The 20,194-nt window shown below is 42.9% G+C and overlaps 1 protein-coding gene across 1 annotated transcript; it reads left to right on the top strand.

Moving 5' to 3' along the window:
• The first annotated feature begins 5,691 nt into the window (after nt 1–5,691).
• Nucleotides 5,692–8,799, top strand: SRP19 (signal recognition particle 19). The gene is made up of 5 exons (XM_049775667.1): nt 5,692–5,765; nt 5,876–5,951; nt 6,611–6,682; nt 6,777–6,888; nt 8,355–8,799. Exons 1-5 carry the CDS (start codon nt 5,692–5,694, stop codon nt 8,486–8,488), a joined length of 468 nt encoding a protein of 155 aa, XP_049631624.1. The 3' UTR covers nt 8,489–8,799.
• The last annotated feature ends 11,395 nt before the right edge of the window (nt 8,800–20,194 follow it).

Raw genomic sequence — 20,194 nt, 5'->3', positions numbered from 1 at the left:
CACTATTTTGGCGAACCCACTTTGAGAAATGCTAGGCCAGAGAGATACTACAGAGGTTAAGGTGTTTGCCATGTGCAGCTAACCCTGGTTGGGTCCCTGGCACTGCCAGTGATTCCTGGGCACAGCCAGGAGTGATCATTGAACACCTCTGGTGGAGCTCAACACCAAAAGAGAGAGAACTGATACCCTGACGTACATCAGTGATTGCCTTTGTTCTTCTCTCTATTCGTCTCAACAGTTGGACCTTTTAAGTATACTAAGAATTTTCCTTCGTTAGGTGTGAAATACTTGATAACGCCTATCATCATTCCCAACAGTGGGCAGATTTGCAAAACATTAATGATGAAGTAATTCTAAAGACACTGACTATACCTGAGGTATCAACTAACATTCCCTCTACAAACTATTGTGACAGTTTCAGCAAAGAACAATATTAGGTTTGTAATAGTGAGAAGAGATTTAAAGGAAAAAGAAAAGGAAATTCAAATGAATAAAGAATTATTTTAGGTAAAAAGGGAAAGTGCCTGATCTGTTAATACAGCTTGGTGACTTAACCAACTAGGCCAATCAGATTGGTAATGATTGGGGATAAGTGACAAGGAGATTTTAAGAGGGAAATAATATGATAAGCCCATAAAGATCAAACAACATTAAGACCAGCAAAATTTTATGTGAAACATGATGGTGTCACCACAGGTTAAGGAGTGAGTCTCGGCAGGGATGTTGCACAAGAACTGATGATCTGTTATCAAGATTTCCTAGAATAGCAAAAGAATAGAGTGCCAAAAAATGCAAAAAGTAAATTGCCAAGAGTGGAATGATTGAGTTATCAGATTAAAATGTACCAAATAATACTGCAGTGGTCAGGAAAGCAGAAATAGCATGTATAACTAGTTTTAATTTATAAGAAGTCTGTTTCCCTCGTGCTGACTTAAAAATACTATTTCATAAAGTTGAAACCTATGGACTTTAACTTCTGTAAACAGCAGGTCCTTTCCTGCCATTCTTATAACTTCTGTGGTCTATAAAACTATCCTGGTTTTTGTTAGGTCATTTATGCTCCTTTCAACTTGTATGTTCCATGTGTTTGATATTGTTCTTGGTGCTAATACACTTTCCTTTATATTCAGAATAATTATTAACATCTGTGACTTATTTTCTTATTTTAAAAGTTTTGTGATTATCACTTTTTCAAATTAAAAATACTCAACAAGGTGTATGGTAGTGAAGGTAACCAATGTATATGAGGTGCATCAAAGAAAATAACTATTGAGAACAATGTAAAACATTTCTTACACCATTTTTTGCTTGGAATCCAAACATCTTCCCTCATACTGGCACTGCACCATATAATTTAGTCTTGCCTTTCTGTGGCTGTTTACACCTGGAACAGATGATGACCTAGTTGAGAGTCCTCATCCTTTGCTGGCCAGTAACTGGAACGGGTGGGAGCAGGGGAGGACTGTGCTGCTCCATTTCAAATAAATCACAGGGAAACCTCAGGTATGTGAGTAAGTGTTGGGGTGAAAAGGAGCTGGGCAACTGTGATTGGCATCTGATGAAGCTAAAACTTAGAAGCAACCAGGAAAGAAAGGAGTGAAATCTGGATAGTCATACACTAAGGTCAGAGACCACTAAATCACTAGTTTTGCCATTACCTCCAAACCTCCCTCTTAGGCCTGCTTTGGTTTGTGTTTGGGCCTTTATGCACTTTAAACTATTGGTCCTTGAAACTCTAAATCTGATTTAGAGACATCTTAGTTTTTAATTTTCCCCACATTTTTCTTCAAAGAAAACTTTTTGGGGGCCACACCCGTTTGATGCTCAGGGTTAATCCTGGCTAAGCGCTCAGAAATTGCCCCTGGCTTGGGGGGGCCCATATGGGACGCCTGGGGATAGAACCGCGGTCCTTTCCTTGGCTGGCGCTTGCAAAGGCAGACACCTTACCTCTAGTGCCACCTCTCCGGCCCCCAAAGAAAACTTTTTAAGAACATCTGTGGGAGGAAAGGAATACACTGCCTACCAAAAAATGTAAAGTGGATTGGCATCTGATTGCAAAACTAAATTCTGAAAAAGCACTGAAACAGGATACACATTATTTGAAAGAATTGTGAAACCAACTCGGTTGCATTTTTTTTTTTTTTACAAAGTAGAAGAGATGTAATAACATGGGATTTGTTTTGGGGTGTGGTATGGAAGCACACTCCTGGCAGTGCTCAGGGACTGGTCCCCATGCTCCATTGTGCTTGGGACAGTGGGGATGGAACCTGGGCTTCCTGCCTGTGGTGCACAATTTTACCATTGAGTCCTCTCCAGCCATTGTTTGGGATTCTACACTATAGTAAGTTGTCTAAAGACAAGATACTCAGGGTATTTAGGTAGCTAATAGGATGTAAAGTAGTATTTGAAAATACATATCTGAGGGCCAGGGGTTAAAGAGCTCTGCACATGGTCAGTCATAGACTTAATTTAATCCCTAGTATCATATGTAGTCCCTCAAGCACCACCTGGAATGATTCCAGGTGTAACCCAAAAATGAACTATACACAAGAAACAATACCCTCTAAAACTGAAGGCATAAGATGCTTAATTTTATATTCAACCAAGCAAATTAGAAGGGAAGTAAGATGTAAGAACATACAAACTTTCTAGTCTCATCTAGGGAGTTTAGTACTATTTTACTTTTAACTTAAAGCATGCATACTTGGGGCTGGAGAGATAGTAGAGGGGTTAAGATATAAAAAAAAATGATCCTTGAACATCAAAGAACTGGGGAAATGAAAGGTCTAGTTACAAAGAAGCATAAAATGACAGGTTAATGCTATTAACAAAAGACACCAAATAGTCCAAAATGGATAAAATTTTAAAGCACAGTCACACTTGCATAGGTAAATGTAAAGAAAGTGGAGGCCTATATGTATGTATGTATGTGCGTAATTTCAGATTAAAAATAAAAATACCAGTAGATGAACACTGATTATGAGTTAAGTATCAAGTGATATGTCTGCAACGAAATGAAAAAAAAAAAAAAAAAAAAGCAAGGCCTACCTTGTCAATCCTAAAAAGACAGGTAGTATGATTGTTTGCATCTGGTCCACCAGGGTTTAATCCCCAGTTCTTTCCTCCCTCACCCCCATTGTTCCCCTAAACCCTGCTAGGAGTGATCCCTGAAGCAGGAATAAGCCCTGAACATAGCTGATACAGCCAAAAATGACAAACAGAATCAATGAGATTAATAAAAGATTTGGCCCGTACAAAAATTAGCCTTGGCTCAAAAGTAAGATGCTTGCCTTGCACGTGCCTGATCTGGGTCCCTTCCCATCCAGCCACTACTTGTGGTCTCCTGAGCCCCTCAGGAGTAATACTGAGCAAAGAGCCAGGAGTAAGCCCTGAGCACCACTGCTAGGTGTGACCTCGCTTCCCACAGTAATTACTAAAGTACAATTTCCAAAGAAAAGGGATGAAATTCCTTCAAAGATTGACAGCATGCCCCTTTTCTTAGCTAAGGATGTTGATTTAATGACTTAAGAGTCTTTGAAGCCACTCCTAGAATTCTAATCCTGGAAAAGGGTTTTTAAAAAGGTATAGGAGGCAAGAATTTGAGATTTTGAGGAATTCAAAAAAGTACTTCAATTGAGGAGCAGGGATGAGGAAGGAAAGGGCCACGTAACAAGAAAACCAAGGCATATGTGGGGTTATTAGAATGGCCAGGGTGATGGAATGACAATAATTTTAAAAACTGACACAAGTTTAACTGGAACTCAAATTAGTGGCAAGAATATCCTATATTAATACATAATTTGCTTTCAATTTCAGAAATTCAGGACAGTTGCTATTGTGATAATGATCATCACAATACCCAATAATTGTTTAGATCTAAGTACAGTGTTTGCCATTGTTTCACGGGTTCAATTTTTATGTTAATTTGGCTTGACTTAGAATATGTTCTCAAATAGTTATTTTTTTTCCAGGAAAGCTAAGGTGGATATATTTTCTAAATCCTTGCTTATTTACAATTTTTCTTTCATACTAAACAAAGGATAATTTGGGTCACAACATTGTTCAGGATTTTTTTTTAACCAGTGGGTAAAAAAATTCAGATTGCTGAGCCTTTTTTTTTTTTTTTTTTTCCTATCATGGTGTTTGTAAGATTTTGTTTTTATCCTTAAAATAAAGAAATTTCACTGGCTTAAGTCCAGCTGTGTGTCTTTTCACTACAACCTTCATTAAGGTGATGCAAAGAACAGACTATTTTCGGTCCAAATGTCCAGCTTAGTAAATGTATATATACATTACTACTTTGGGGGGAAGGATGGGGGGCTTCACACCCCCAAGTTCAGAGGACTTACTCTTGGCTCTGAACTCAAGGATCACCTGTGAGGGAGCTCAGGTGACCATATGCAGTGGTGAAGATGAAGCCCGGGTAGGCTGTCCTATCCAGCCCCACCCACCACTTTTGTCCTTTCCGTTCCCTTTGCAAGATCGAAAACCCAGTCAGAGTTTGGAGTGGCTGCTAAATACGTCGAAATCAATGTCCTGCAAAGTAGGTCAGTGCCTCGAACAGTAGTCCTAATTTTGTGGTGTGGGTCATAGCCTGTGATCTACAATGCAGTCAGCTACCATTGAGCTGTTTGTGTCCAGGCTTCTGTCCGCCTGAAGTCCTTTCTTCACCCCTACAACTTTCCGTGTGAACTTTTCTATTTCAATGTAAGCTGATTCCCACAGGCGTATTTAGAAAACTTTTCTTGTCTCCCAGCCCAGTGCACCGTGTGTTTCCTTCGTTGACTGTTTTAGCAACCATGTAAAGTGAAGTCCTGAATGTAGCATGAATGGCAGAAGGAAATAGTCGCTCCACCCTTCGTTCACTGTTATCAGGCTGCATGTGTTCGCTCAGTTTTCCCTTCCCTTTCCGCTCTGCCTAGGCACAGGCGTGGTCGAAAAGTGGCGTCTGAATTTGGGGGGTGCGAAGTAGGAGTCGGCGGCGCTTCAGCCGTTCCCTGGCACGAGTTCCTGTCAGCCCTGAGTGTCTTGCCGGTGGGTGGTCGCAGCCCCGACAGGACCCCTTCTCGGAGGAGGCACGTGTGGACGGCTGGCCAGGTCTTTCACAGGGGCTCCGGTCCGGTGCTGCCGGGGCGTGTGTCAGCCTGGAGTGGGGCGCGGCGTGGCGTCCGTCGAGGCCCCTGGGCTGCGGGGGCGTCCGAGCGCCCGGGCTCGCGGAGGGGGCGGCGGCCGCGTGGGCGTCTCGTCTGCCGCCGTGGCTGCGCGTCCCACTCGGCGCGGCTTGCTCCCGGGGCTCCCGCGGGTGCGCTCGCTGCTGGGCCGCCCGGTCTGGCCCGGAGGAGACGCCGCCTGCCGCCTGGGCGCGGACTCGGAGGCTCGCGTGTCCTCCGGTCGCTTCGCTCCGCGCGGGCGCGGGCGCGGGCGCGGGCGCGGGCGCGGGCGCGGGCGCGGGCGCGGGCGCGGGCGCGGGCGCGGGCGCGGGGAGGCGGGGCCGCGCGCGGGGGCCCCGAGGAGGCGGCGCCGGCCCCGCGAGGGCGAGGCCCTCGGCCACGTCAGCGCCGTGCGGGGTGGGGGCGGGACTTTCCGACGGAAGTGCTAGCGCCGGCTTCCGGGCGGCGGGGCGGGACTTCCGGCGGAAGCGCCGGCGCCGGCTTCCGGGTGGCGGGGCGGGCGGGACTGGCGGCGGCGGCCATGGCGAGCGCGAGCGCGGCGGCGGCGGCGGCGGCGGCGGCGGCGGCGGCGCGGTCGCCCGCCGACCAGGACAGGTGAGTGGGCCGGGCTCGCGGCCGCGGGGCCAGGGCGGGGAGGCGGGGGCCCGCGGCGCGGCTTGACTCTCCGCTTCGCTCTCCTCCCGCCGTCCCGTCGTGTCCGGCAGGTTCATCTGCATCTACCCCGCCTACCTCAACAGCCGGAAGACGCTGGCCGAGGGCCGCCGCATCCCCGCGAGCAAGGTGAGAGACAGGGAGGGAGGGAGGGAGGGAGAGAGAGACAGACAGACAGACAGACAGAGACAGAGAGGCCGAGCGGGAGGCGGCTCGGATCAGTCGCGGGGCCCCGAGCGCAGCAGGTTCTGATCCGACAGCTACGGGGGGGGAAAGCCCGTGACTCTCCCCCCCGAAGCAGCCCAGACGCTCCGTGCTCTCCCTTCTCTGGGCTCGACGTCGCCCCTGGCTGGGGGGGTCGAACCGCGGCCCTCCCGTGGCTGGCTAGCGCTGGCAAGGCAGCCGCCTCACCTCGAGCGCCAGACATCCCTCCTTGGAACGGTCCGTGTCGTTGGCCTGAAGCGAGAGTTTTGCCCTCTCGCTGTTATCCAGTAGCTCCCACTTACCTGCCCGAATTGCCTTTTCTACAAACACTCTGCTGCTCACAGTCAGAGAATATACCATGCCAACGAACACATACAACATATGATTTAATAACACATACTCTGAACTGTATATGAACTTACCTATAAGTAGAAACAGGCATATATACTTAGAGCCCAGTAACCCAGAAAACTATTGACCGTGACAGGGACTGTGGCCTGACGGCGAGTTTTCACCATTTGGACACGTTTCCCTTTGGCAGTCGCCACTTGAAACAGTTCCGGATTTCTATGTTTCACCATTAGGCTGTTGAGAATCCTACGGCTACAGAGATTCAAGATGTTTGCTCCGCAGTCGGACTGAACGTCTTTCTTGAGGTACGAGGTGGCTCCCTATTTCCGCTATGCAACTATCTCATCGACATAACTTCTTTTTTGAAAACACGTCTTGTTCATTTTGGTTTTCTATTAGAAAAATAAAATGTACTCTAGAGAATGGAATCGTGACGTTCAGTACAGGGGCAGGGTCCGAGTCCAGCTCAAGCAAGAAGACGGCAGCCTCTGTCTTGTACAGTTTCCTTCACGTAAGCTTTCTCTTTCTTCTTTTTACTATCACAGTTACCAAGGGAAGGGGACAGCAAGGTTACAGCTGCAGCATCTTACCACTGAGCTGGGCCACATCCAGCTGTGCTCAGGGCTTACATCTGATGCTGTGCTCAGGTCACCCCGGTGGGCTAAGAGACCTTACAGGGTTCTAGGGATTGAACCCAGGTCAGCCTAGTGCAAATCAGATATCCTCTCTACTCTGATTTTGCTCCAGCCTCTTTCCAATAAGCCTTTCGTAAAAATGGTTTGTATTCTATAAACTAATTTAGAGATGTAAGAAGTAGTTTTAAGTGGTTTGTTTCTGTTTGCGTAACCACCTGCTTTTGGATGTACAGAAGTCGGTGGTGGTTCATCTACATATAATTTATCTGAACAAAAATCTTCTGGAGCATCTTTAAGTTGGATAAGTTAAAACACTGTGATACCCTATTTTTTTGTGTGGGATCATACCCAGTAAATGCTTCTATATTATTGGGTCAGTGCTAGATACCATGCTGTGCTGAGAAAGGATTATGCAGCTCTTGCCTTGTTTTGGTTTTGTTTGGGGAACATGTGGTGCTAATCATCAAACCTGAGCCTCCTATATGCAAAGCAATTGAGCTACCTGCTGTCAACTCCTTAATGATTCCTTTTCTCTCATTTTTGATTTTTGATTTTTGATGCTCTGAGTAACTTCTGACTCAGGGGAACATATGGAATGCCAGGGTTTGAATCCAGGTTGACCACATGCAAGGCAGGCTCCCGACCTATTATGTTTCTTAATTCTATTTCCAGTTTGTTGTGTCAAAATATATTCTCTTTAGCTCCGCAAGACTGAATTTGCATTTAAAATTTATATTAAATATTTTTAAAATATTAATATACAAATTAATGTATAAATGTTTTAAATTTTTTAGTTCCGCTCATTTAAATATTTTAGCATTGTTCTAAGCACCATTTTCTTCTGTGAAGGCCCATATTTGAAGTAATTGTTTTCATAGTCATTTCATTTGAAGGGGAAGAGGTATATACCATTCTATGTTCAGAGCTTATCCTGGCTCTTTACTTAGGGATCGCTCTTGGCAGAATAAGGGGACATATAGGATGCCAGAGACTGAACCCAGATTGGCCACATACAAGATTAGACCCTACCCACTGTTCTAATGCTCCAGACCCTAATTTTTTTTCTTTTTAAATGTTTCTCATTTGTGCGTTAAGCTCACTGGTGAAAAGCACTTGTCTTGCATGTGTGAGACTCAGTATGATCCCTAGATCTCCCCCCCACCCCCCAAAAATACTTCTGGTAAGTAACTATGCAACTGTGAAGCTTGATTTTCTTACTATTGTGAATTATGAATACCTTAATAGAAGATTTTTTAAGTTTTTCTCAATTTGTTTGAGCTTCAAGTTCAAGTTGGTTATTGTTTATATCCTTATTTCTCATAAGTCTAACTTCTGGTTCTAGGTATGTCAGTAATGTTGTATGCAGCAGAAATGATACCTAAACTAAAAACAAGGACACAAAAGACAGGAGGTGGTGACCAAACTCTTCAGCAAGGAGAGGGAAGTAAAAAGGGGAAAGGAAAGAAGAAGAAATGATTGGGAATGCAAATCAAGAATGTTGTACAATTGTTAGAGATATGAATAAAAGCTTCTAAATTGTGTTTGAGAGAAACAGAAGCTTTCTGTTTGCATCATTCAACTGAACTATAAATAGAATGAGAATTGACTATGAAACTTACATCAGAAGTTCTGTGTAATTTCTTATGTGGTATACAACTTTATTTTCGACATACTTTTGTGGATGAATCACATTTTAGATGAATAGTGGACTGTACCATACATTACTTGAAATAATTTGAACACAGATTTTGCTCACTTTTTAAGTTAAATAAAATGTTTGAAACTGACCTTTGTAACTCTTTATTGTGAATTAATGCCATTAGAGAAAACAAGAAAAATAGTGAGAAACAGACACTTGTGTGAAACTAAAACTAGAAGTGCAAAAGTTCTTTTACTGGGCCGAAGAGATAGCACAGTGGTAGGGTGTTTGCCTTGTACGCAGCCGACTTAGGACCGATGGTAGTTCAAATCCCCGCATCCCATATGGTCCCCCAAGCCTGCCAGGAGTGATTGCTGAGTGCAGAGCCAGGAGTAACTTCTGAGGACCACTGGGTGTGACTCAAAAAAAACAAAAAAAGGTTGTTTTTACCAATTACTGTGATCAGGGCCCGGAGAGATAGCACAGCGGTGTTTGCCTTGCCGATCCAGGACCTAAGGTGGTTGGTTCGAATCCCAGTGTCCCATATGGTCCCCCGTGCCTGCCAGGAGCTATTTCTGAGCAGACAGCCAGGAGTAACCCCTGAGCACCACCGGGTGTGACCCAAAAACCAAAAAAAAAAAAAAAATCACCAAATAATAACCACAAGAGTAAAAAAGGAAGAAAAAAAAAGAGGAAAAGTAAAACAAGAGAAGAAGAAAAAGGAGTGCTGGTGTGGCAAGGTTTGTGCCGCCCCCCCCCCCCCTTTTTATATGCACAGGCACAGTAAGTATTGGGGAAGGAAGGGAATTCCTTGGCCTAAGAGATTCAGGGTTTCTCCGCCCTTGAAGCATAGTCACAGGTACAACTACTGGCTCTACATACTCATTACCACACCCCAAGGTCTTTTTTGTGGTGCCAGGAAACTCAGTTGTGAATGATAGAATCAGGCCACTGTAGCCAGAGATCTTGGTATTTGCACAGGTCATAGGACAAGGTCTAGGATAGTCTATGGTTCTAGAAGTTCTGTGCCATCATTGTCGTAATCAGTCTTCTGATAATAAGTGGTGTTGGTTTTTGCTCAGATCTTAGGCCAAAGCCTAGGTTAGAGTCTTCATTATGGTTCCAAAAGTTCTCCTCTTTCTCTGTTGTCAAAGTTGAGCCTCTGTAATTAGAGATCTTAATTTTTGTACTAGTCCTAGGCTACAGCCGAGGGTAGGGTTTTCCTTACTGGTCCTAGGATAAGTTCTGCCCAGTCATGGTTTCACAGTCAGTCTTCTGTAGTTAGTGCTCTTGGTTCTTGCACAGATCGAAGGACACCGTGTCTTCTAATTTTCTCTTACCGTTAGGTGATGTGATAGGACAACTTGCTCTTAGCTCAAGTTGTCATTTCCTCGTAGGGATATCATATCAGATATCAGAACTGGTGCAAATTGGTTCCAGAGCAGTGTTAGAAATTTCCCAGCGGAGTTTGGTTCCTGATATTGTTACAGGGAGCTATATCAGTTCTACGTCTGGGATCTGGGGTTCAGAGTTGGACAAACATTGTCCAATCACGTGGAGACTGAGTTGTGTCCACATGACACATGTTCAGGGTTAACACATTTTTTAACATAAAAGACCTTGGATTTAACTTCTATTTTATGAATTTGAAAACAGTGCTGTGGTTTGAACAGTTAGCTGAATGAAAGTCAAGCACTTTGTCCTCTATACTATCTTTTCAGCCTCAACTTCTTATCCAAAATATATATATATGACTTTATTTCTAAAAATGGTGACTGTGTTAAAGATAAGAGTGTACCTGCCCAGCTACATATTACAGATACCCATTAGGCATCTTTTTTTTTTTGCTTTATATTTAATAAACATATTCTGTTTGAAGCATTATTTAATTTTATTTTTTTCATTTTCCTTCACAATCTTTTTTTTATAATGCAATGTATTGTATATAATAATATATTGTATATACATTGTATTCCATTATTGAATAACAATATTTTTTTTTCTTAACACCACCCATCACCAGTGCAACATTCCCATCACCAATGTCCCAAGTCTTCCTCCCCACCCGACCCCCGCCTGTACTCTAAACAGGTTCTCAATTTCCCTCATACATTCTCATTATTAGGACAGTTCAAAATGTAGTTATTTATCCAACTAAACTCATCACTCTTTGTGATGAGCTTCCTGAGGTGAGCTGGAACTTCCAGCTCTTTTCTCTTTTGTGTCTGAAAGTTATTATTGCAAGAATGTCTTTCATTTTTCTTAAAACCCATAAATGTGTGAGACCATTCTGCGTTTTTCTCTCTCTCTTTGACTTATTTCACTCAGCATAATAGATTCCGTGTACATCCATGTATAGGAAAATTTCATGACTTCATCTCTCCTGACAGCTGCATAATATTCCATTGTGTATATGTACCACAGTTTCTTTAGCCATTCGTCTGTTGAAGGGCATCTTGGTTGTTTCCAGAGTCTTGCTATGGTAAATAGAGCTGCAATGAATATAGGTCTAAGGAAGGGGTTTTTGTATTTTTGTGTTCCTAGGGTATATTCCTAGGAGTGGTATAGCTGGATCGTATGGGAGCTCGATTTACAGTTTTTGGAGGAATCTCCATATCGCTTTCCATAAAGGTTGAACTAGACGGCATTCCCACCAGCAGTGGATAAGAGTTCCTTTCTCCCCACATCCCCGCCAACACTGTTTATTCTCATTCTTTGTGATGTGTGCCATTCTCTGTGGTGTGAGGTGGTATCTCATCGTTGTTTTGATTTGCATCTCCCTGATGATTAGTGATGTGGAGCACTTTTTCATGTGTCTTTTGGCCATCTGTATTTCTTCTTTGTCAAAGTGTCTGTTCATTTCTTCTCCCCATTTTTTGATGGGATTAGATGTTTTTTTCTTGTAAAGTTCTGTCAGTGCCTTGTATATTTTGGAGATTAGCCCCTTATCTGATGGGTATTGGGTGAATAGTTTCTCCCACTCAGTGGGTGGCTCTTGTATCTTGGGCACTATTTCCTTTAAGGTGCAGAAGCTTCTCAGCTTAATATATTCCCATCTGTTAATTTCTGCTTTCACTTGCTTGGAGAGTGCAGTTTCTTCCTTGAAGATGCCTTTAGCCTCAATGTCCTGGAGTGTTTTACCTACGTATTGTTCTATATATCTTATGGTTTGGGGGCTGATATCGAGGTTTTTAATCCATTTGGATTTTACCTTCGTACATGATGTTAGCTGGGGGTCTAAGTTCAATTTTTTGCAAGTGGCTATCCAGTTGTGCCAACACCACTTGTTGAAGAGGCTTTCCCTGCTCCATTTAGGATTTCCTGCTCCTTTATCAAAAATTAGGTGATTATATGTCTGGGGAACATTCTCTGAGTATTCAAGCTTATTCCACTGATCTGAGGGCCTGTCCTTATTCCAATACCATGCTGTTTTGATAACTATTGCTTTGTAGTAAAGTTTAAAGTTGGGGAAAGTAATTCCTCCCATATTCTTTTTCCCTATGATTGCTTTAGCTATTCGAGGGTGTTTATTGTTCCAAATAAATTTCAAAAGTGCCTGGTCCACTTCTTTGAAGAATGTCATGGGTATCTTTAGGGGGATCGCATTAAATCTGTACAGTGCTTTGGGGAGTATTGCCATTTTAATGATGTTAATCCTGCCAATCCATGAGCAGGGTATGTGCTTCCATTTCCGCGTGTCCTCTCTTATTTCTTGGAGCAGAGTTTTATAGTTTTCCTTGTATAGGTCCTTCACATTTTTAGTCAAGTTGATTCCAAGATATTTGAGTTTGTGTGACACTATAGTGAATGGAGTTGTTTTCTTAATGTCCATTTCTTCCTTATTAGTATTGGTGTATAGAAAGGCCATTGATTTTTGTGTGTTAATTTTGTAGCCTGCCACCTTGCTATATGAGTCTATTGTTTCTAGAAGCTTTTTGGTAGAGTCTTTGGGGTTTTCTAAGTAGAGTATCATGTCATCTGCAAACAGTGAGAGCTTGACTTCTTCCTTTCCTATCTGGATTCCCTTGATATCCTTTTCTTGCCTAATCGCTATAGCGAGTACTTCCAGTGCTATGTTGAATAGGAGTGGTGAGAGAGGACAGCCTTGTCTTGTGCCAGAATTTAGAGGAAAGGCTTTCAGTTTTTCTCTATTGAGGACAATATTTGCCTCTGGCTTATGGTAGATGGCCTTAACTATATTGAGAAAGGTTCCTTCCATTCCCATCTTGCTGAGAGTTTTTATCAAGAATGGGTGTTGGACCTTGTCAAATGCTTTCTCTGCGTCGATTGATATGATCATGTGATTTTTATTTTTCTTGCTGTTGATGTTGTGTATTATGTTGATAGATTTACGGATGTTAAACCAGCCTTGCATTCCTGGAATGAAACCTACTTGATCATAGTGGATGATCTTCTTAATGAGGCATTGAATCCTATTTGCCAGGATTTTGTTGAAGATCTTTGCATCTGCATTCATCAGCGATATTGGTCTGTAATTTTCTTTTTTCGTAGCATATCTGTCTGGTTTAGGTATCAAGGTAATGTTGGCTTCATAAAAGCTATTTGGAAGTTTTCCTGTTTTTTCAATTTCATGAAAGAGTCTTGCCAGGATTGGTAGTAGTTCCTCTTGAAAGGTTTGAAAGAATTCATTAGTAAATCCATCTGGGCCTGGGCTTTTGTTTTTGGGCAGACATTTGATTACTTTCTTAATTTCCTCAATAGTAATGGGTGTGTTTAGATATGCTACATCCTCTTCATTCAATCGTGGAAAATTAAAGATTCCAAAAATTTATCCATTTCTTCCAGGTTTTCATTTTTAGTGGCATAGAGTTTCTCAAAGTAGTTTCTGATTACCCTTTGAATCTCTACCATATCAGTAGTGATCTCTCCTTTTTCATTCCTAATACGAGTTATCAAGTTTCTCTCTCTTTCTTTCTTTGTTAGTTTTGCCAGTGGTCTATCAATCTTGTTTATTTTTTTCAAAGAACCAACTTCTGCTTTTGTTGATCTTTTGGATGGTTTTTCTGGTTTCCACTTCATTGATTTCTGCTCTCAGCTTTGTTATTTCCTTCTGCCTCCCTATTTTTGGATCCTTTTGTTGAGCACTTTCTAATTCTATGAGCTGTGTCATTAAGCTATTCAGGTATGCCCCTTCTTCTTTCCTGATGTGTGCTTGCAAAGCTATAAATTTTCCTCTCAGTACTGCTTTTGCTGTGTCCCATAGGTTCTGATAATTTGTGTCTCCATTGTCATTTGTTTTCAGGAAGGTTTTGATTTCCTCTTTGATTTCATCTCGGACCCACTGATTATTCAGTATGAGGCTATTTAACTTCCAGGTGTTAAAATTTTTCTTCTGTGTCCCTTTGTAGTTTATATATAATTTCAGGGCTTTGTGGTCAGCAAAGGCAGCCTGCAAAATTTCTATCCTCTTGATATTATGGAGGTATGTTTTGTGTGCTAACATGTAGTCTATCCTAGAGAATGTCCCATGTACATTAGAGAAAAATGTGTATCCAGGCTTCTGGGGGTGGAGTGTCCTGTATATATCTACTAGGCCTCTTTCTTCCATTTCTCTCCTCAGGTCTAGTATATTCTTGTTGGGTTTCAGTCTGGTTGACCTGTCTAGTGTTGACAATGCCGTGTTGAGGTCTCCCACAATTATTGTGTTGTTATTGATATTATTTTTCAGATTTGTCAACAGTTGTATTAAATATTTTGCTGACCCCTCATTCGGTGCATATATGTTTAGGAGGGTGATTTCTTCCTGCTGTATATATCCCTTGATTAATACAAAATGTCCATCTTTGTCCCTTACAACTTTCCTAAGTATAAAGTTTGCATCATCTGATATTAATATGGCCACTCCTGCTTTTTTTTGGGTGTTGTTTGCTTGGATGATTTTCCTCCAGCCTTTTATTTTGAGTCTATGTTTGTTCTGACTATTCAGGTGCGTTTCTTGTAGGCAGCAGAAGGTTGGATTGAGTTTTTTGATCCATTTAGCCACTCTGTGTCTCTTAACTGGTGCATTTAGTCCATTGACATTGAGAGAAAGAATTGTCCTGGGAGTTAGTGCCATCTTTATATTAAAGTTTGGTGTGTCTGTTGGTAAGCCTTGTCTTAAAGTATGCTGTTCAGTTTTTCTTTTAAGAATGGTTTTGAGTCTGTGAAGTTTTTGAGCTGTTGTTTGTCTGTGAAACTATGTATTAGATGCCATTAGGCATCTCTTGAGGAATCATCTAAGGACTCGCATTGGCTTGTGAAAGGGTTCTTACAGTGGCATCCTCACTGCAAGTGAGGATGGAGTTGAAATCACAGATAAGTACAGATGGTGATGGGAAGTAAGATAAGCTACTGGGTCTACATAAAGCTGATACTGTTCAGGTAAATCCCATTGTCTTTAAGTTGTATTGCTGTAAATCAAATCCAACATGTTAGCAAATGAATGTATGTGACTGAGCTTTATTTATTTTCAATTTTCAGTTGAGACCATTGTGATTTACAGGTCATTCATAGTTGAATTTCAGGAATACAGTAACAGTGAATTAGAGCCATTCCCACCACTAGTGTCGACCTCCCTCCACCAAACTTCCCAGCATGCATCCCATGCCTCCGCCTTAGCCTCCTGGCCTGCCAGTGTCAGGTTCATTTTAAATTCAGACTACTATAGTTTGATTCTTGATTCTATTGTCATTGACTTCGGCTTGGGCATGTAGTTCTGACTTTTTTTTCTCCACCAATGCACCTGAGACCACTTGGCCTGTGAGCCCAACATCTTATTTTTTTTTTCTTTTCTTTTCTCAGTTTGTAGAAAAACACAGATATATGAGGTAAAACAGGGCCAGAGAGATAGCACAGCGGTAGGCATTTGCCTTGCATGCTGCCAACCCGGGAGGGACCTGGTTCGATTCCCAGCATCCCATGTGGTTCCCCAGCCTGTCAGGGGTTGATTTCTGAGTACAGAAACCATAGTAGCTCCTGAGTGCCACAGGTGTGGCCCAAAAACCAACTAATCAATAAATAAAGTTTTTTAAAGGAGGGGACAGGAGAGATAGCTCAGTGGTAGGGCTTCTGCTTTGCACATGGCCGACCCACGATGGACCTCGGTACAATTCCCAGCATTCTATTTGGAGTAACCCGAGTGCTGCCAGGTGTGGCCCAAAAACCCAAAACTAAAATAAAATAAAAATAATTTGTGTCCCAAGGTTCTATGAAAAAGGTGGGAGCCCCTATCAAGAAGGTAGAAATAATTTTTTTTTTTAAAAAAAAAGGGTGACAGCTGAGGTTTTTTCCATGAACACAGCAAACATTAGAGAAATTAGAAAGGAAATACCCTTGGCCTAAAAACCAGGGTGTCTGTCTAATCATGAAGCATCCTGTCATAAGACTGAATGCAGGCTCTAGGCATACTAATTGTCAGGCCATATCCAATGGCACTCACGTTACTTCTGGCTATGAGATCAGAAATTACTCCTGGCAAGATTGGGGGTGGGGGTGGGGTGGGCATATGGGATGCCAGGGATCGAACCAGGTCAGTAGAATCCAAGGCAAATGTCCTACCCACTGTGTTATCACTCTGGTCCCTCAAGATCTTTCTTCACGGTCCTAGGAAAAGTTCTACTCAATCGCAGTTGTCACAGTCAGCTTCAGTAACTAGAGATCTTGGTTTTTGAATAGCTCCTGTGTTGAGACTTAGTATCACAGAGCATCTTCTGATTTCATCTCACCATTAGGTGGCAAGGCAAGGAGACCTGCCCTAAAAGCAAGTTGTTGCTATTTCCTAGTCATCAGGGAGTCCTACGAACCCACCCTGGAGCACGTTGGTACCAGGGTGGCATTAGGGAAGTTTGGTGCCTGGTGCTGTGCAGAAAACCATGCTGGTTCTAAAGATGGGCTCCGAGGTTCGGGGTTGAGCAGTCAATGTCCAGTCAACTGAGGCCTAAGTTGAGCTCTATGACAATGTTCAGGGTGGAAGGTACCCTGCACTATAAAATTCATGAGTTCCTATCCCTATTAAGTAAGAACTTCTTTTTCTACATAAGATTTCCTCCATTTTTAGGGGTTTTTTTTGGGGGGGGGGTTGGTTTTTGGGTCACACCCGGCAGCACTCAGGGGTTACTCCTGGCTCCATGCTCAGAAATCGCTCCTGACAGGCTCAGGGGACCATATGGGATGCCGGGATTTGAACCAAATGACCTCTGCATGAAAGGCAAATGCCCTACCTCCACGCTATCTCTCCGCCCCGATTTCCCCCATTTTAATGTGCCTATGCAAAAAAGCATGACATACTGGAATATGGGGTATAAGCTCAGCAATTCCTGTAACCTGGTTCTAACCTGAACTCAGATCCCAAGAGACACTTATCTACTAGAATTCTCTACTAAGCAGATATACATTTGGACTACACGAAGAATTATACCTACTAAGGAAATGCATCTAATGAGATATACAAAGGAAGTCCAGGTATCCCCTTTAAGTCTATTTAAATGGGGGAGATGAAATCCAGAGTACAGTTTCAACCCTTGTGGTGGCCTTTTGGAGTCTGAGAAATGGTTTGCAGAAGTCAGGGATCAGGTAGTGTCCATGAGCCGAGGGTATCTTGGAGCTGAATCCGGGTAGCGAGCAACACTCCACAACCGGGGGGGGGGGGGGGGGGAAGGTGTGAGAAAAAGGGCTGTATAGGATGAATCAGCAGGAGCAGTGGCTGCAACTTCTTCCCAGTCCAAGAAAAGGCGGGCTGGAAGGCTGTCCTTCTGCTTCTGGAGCCAGCTGGTAGCTTGCTGTCGCAGGGGGAAGATTCCAGTTTCTGAGGCATTAAGAACTAAGGGTAGGGCCAGAGAGATAGCATGGAGGCAGTATGTTTGCCTTGCATGCAGAAGGACGGTGGTTCGATTTCCGGCATCCCATATGGTCCCCTGAGCCTGCCAGGTGCAATTTCTGAGCATAGAGCCAGGAGTTACCCCTGAGCACTGCCGGGTGTGACCCAAAAACAAAAACAAACAAACAAAAGAAAAGAACTAAGGGTAAAAAGGGTTAAATAGGAAGCAATAACAGATCAGGGTTGAGAGGATGAGAGGATAAAAGAGAATTTGTAAGGTGGTAAGCGGGAAAGAGGGAAAATGAGGGGCTATATATAACAGACTATGTACAACATAGACAGGCATTATGCAGATTATATGCAATTATACAGATTAGACAGACATAGAGGTGTCCACCACATGCTCAAACACACCCACATAGACAGACATTGAAGATTGATTCGTAGGTTTCACTTAAAGAACTGACCCTGTGGAATGGGTCAGAGCACTTAAAAAATATGAAGCCATAACTACTGTCCTAATAATGAGAATGTATGAGGGAAATGGAAAGCCTGTCTAGAGTACAGGCGGGGGTCAGGTGGGGAGGAGGGAGATTTGGGACATTGGCGATGGGAATGTTGCACTGGTGATGGGTGGTGTTCTTTACATGACTGAAACCCAAACACAATCATGTATGTAATCAAGGTATTTAAATAAAATATATAAAAAAAATATGAGGCCGGCAAATTAGGGAGAAAAGTTTTCCAGTTTCTAGGCAAATCATTGGTGAGGGTAAACTTTGCTAATTAAAGGCTTCCGGGTTTGGATTGTTCATGGAGCATTCTTTTTTTTTTTTTTTTTGGTTTTTGGGCCACACCCGGCGGTGCTCAGGGGTTACTCCTGGCTGTCTGCTCAGAAATAGCTCCTTGCAGGCACAGGGGACCATATGGGACACCGGGATTCGAACCAACCACCTTTGGTCCTGGATCGGCTGCTTGCAAGGCAAACGCCGCTGTGCTATCTCTCCGGACCCATCATGGAGCATTCTTATAACAATCATAATTTTCACATCTAAAGTACTAAGCAATATGGTAGTGAGCACTGTAAGAGGAGTCTACCTCATGAAGTATCATCTACCAGGGCTCAAGCATCCAGGTTCCTTTCCTGAAAGCAGACTGCCAACATGGACATTATAATATAATAGCAAACTAGCTTGAATTGAAAACAATAAATTGCAATAGCATACTCAATGAACTGTAACAAAAATCTATGGTGTGCAGTTGCCTATTTCAACGGTCTCTGTGAACATAATCATTAGACCATAATCACAGGCATACTCAGATAGAAAATGGATAGAGTATTTTGTTAAGACGTTGCCATATTGAGCACTGTATTTGGAGCCTTATATGACAGAGCACTGAAATGTGAAACTAGGGCAACCAACCTGTATCTCCAAGCACCGCTGTGGAAGAAGTTATTATAGACATGATAATAACATTCTAATAGTGAGCACTGTAGTATGAGTCCATGATCTCCAAAAACATTCTGCACCTGTTTCTGTGGCTAAAGCATTCGATCACTAATATAGACCTTTATAATAAGCAGTTAATTGATCACCTGTTCAAGCTAAACAGCTGTATCCATTGCTATAGGTTTCTTTGAAGTATAAAAGAGAATGAAGGCTTTTGTGTTTCTCTTCCACTTTGTTTCCTTCTCCTCACTATATCCTGGTGCCTACAGTGTTCGAGATATCTCCCATTTGGACCACTGTGTTTCTTCGTGCAGTTATTCTAAATACCACATTTAAGTGACATCCTGTATCCTTCTGGTTTACTTGATTTAACATACTATCTTCTAGTTCCATCTATGTTGCTGCAAATTGCATGATGGCATCATTCCTTATAGCTATGTAGTATTCCATTGTATGTATGTATCAAATCTTCATGATTCACTCATCTGTTGTTGGACATCTAGGTTGATTCCAAGTCTTAGCTACTGAGAGCTACAATGAATAATGGGGTTGCATACATCCTTTGGGCTGAATGCTTTTCTTTTTTTTTTTTTTGAGGGGGTTTGGGGGGTCACACCTGGCGGTGCTCAGAGGTTACTCCTGGCTATCTGCTCAGAAATAGCTCCTGGCAGGCACGGGGGACCATATGGGACGCTGGGATTCGAACAAAAGATCTTGGGTCCTGGATCGGCTGCTTGCAAGGCAAACACCGCTGTGCTATCTCTCTGGCCCCGAATGCTTTTCTATCCTGGGGATAGATACCCAAAAGGGGAGTTGCTGGATTATATGGTAGCTTAATTTTGAATTAATGAGAACCCTCCATATTGTTTTCTATAGAGACTGGATGAGACAGCATTTCCACCAACAATGAAAGAGAGTTCCTTTCTCATGGCATCCCTACCAATAGATTGTTCCCAGTATTTTTGTTTGTTTGGTTTTTGTTTTTGGGTCTTACCTGGCAGTGCTCAGGGGTTACTCCTGACTCTACGCTCAGAAATCGCTCCTGGCGGGCCCCGGGGGACCATATGGGATGCCAGGATTCAAACTGCAGTCCTTCTGCACACAAGGCAAACACCTTACCTCCATGCTATCTCTCCAGCCCCATGTTCCCAGTATTTTTGATATGTGCCATCCTCCTCACTGGTGTAAGATGGATTTACCTAATGATAAGTGATGATGAACATTTTTTCATGTCTATTGATCATCTGAACAAAAACGTCTGTTCATTTTCTATCCCC

This window comes from Suncus etruscus, chromosome 6, assembly GCF_024139225.1.
Source record: "Suncus etruscus isolate mSunEtr1 chromosome 6, mSunEtr1.pri.cur, whole genome shotgun sequence".
Lineage (NCBI taxonomy): Eukaryota > Metazoa > Chordata > Mammalia > Eulipotyphla > Soricidae > Suncus > Suncus etruscus.
The sequence above is the reverse complement of the archived record's forward strand: the minus strand, read 5'-3'. Positions and strand labels throughout refer to the sequence as shown.

What these genes read in the sequence shown, in the direction of transcription:
- SRP19 (XM_049775667.1), top strand. Translation starts at nt 5,692, where the DNA reads ATGGCGAGCGCGAGCGCGGCGGCGGCGGCGGCGGCGGCGGCGGCGGCG. An exon ending in GCCGCATCCCCGCGAGCAAG is followed by an intron (nt 5,952 to 6,610) that starts GTGAGAGACAGG and finishes TTTCACCATTAG; the next exon opens with GCTGTTGAGAATCCTACGGC. An exon ending in TCTTGTACAGTTTCCTTCAC is followed by an intron (nt 6,889 to 8,354) that starts GTAAGCTTTCTC and finishes TTCTGGTTCTAG; the next exon opens with GTATGTCAGTAATGTTGTAT.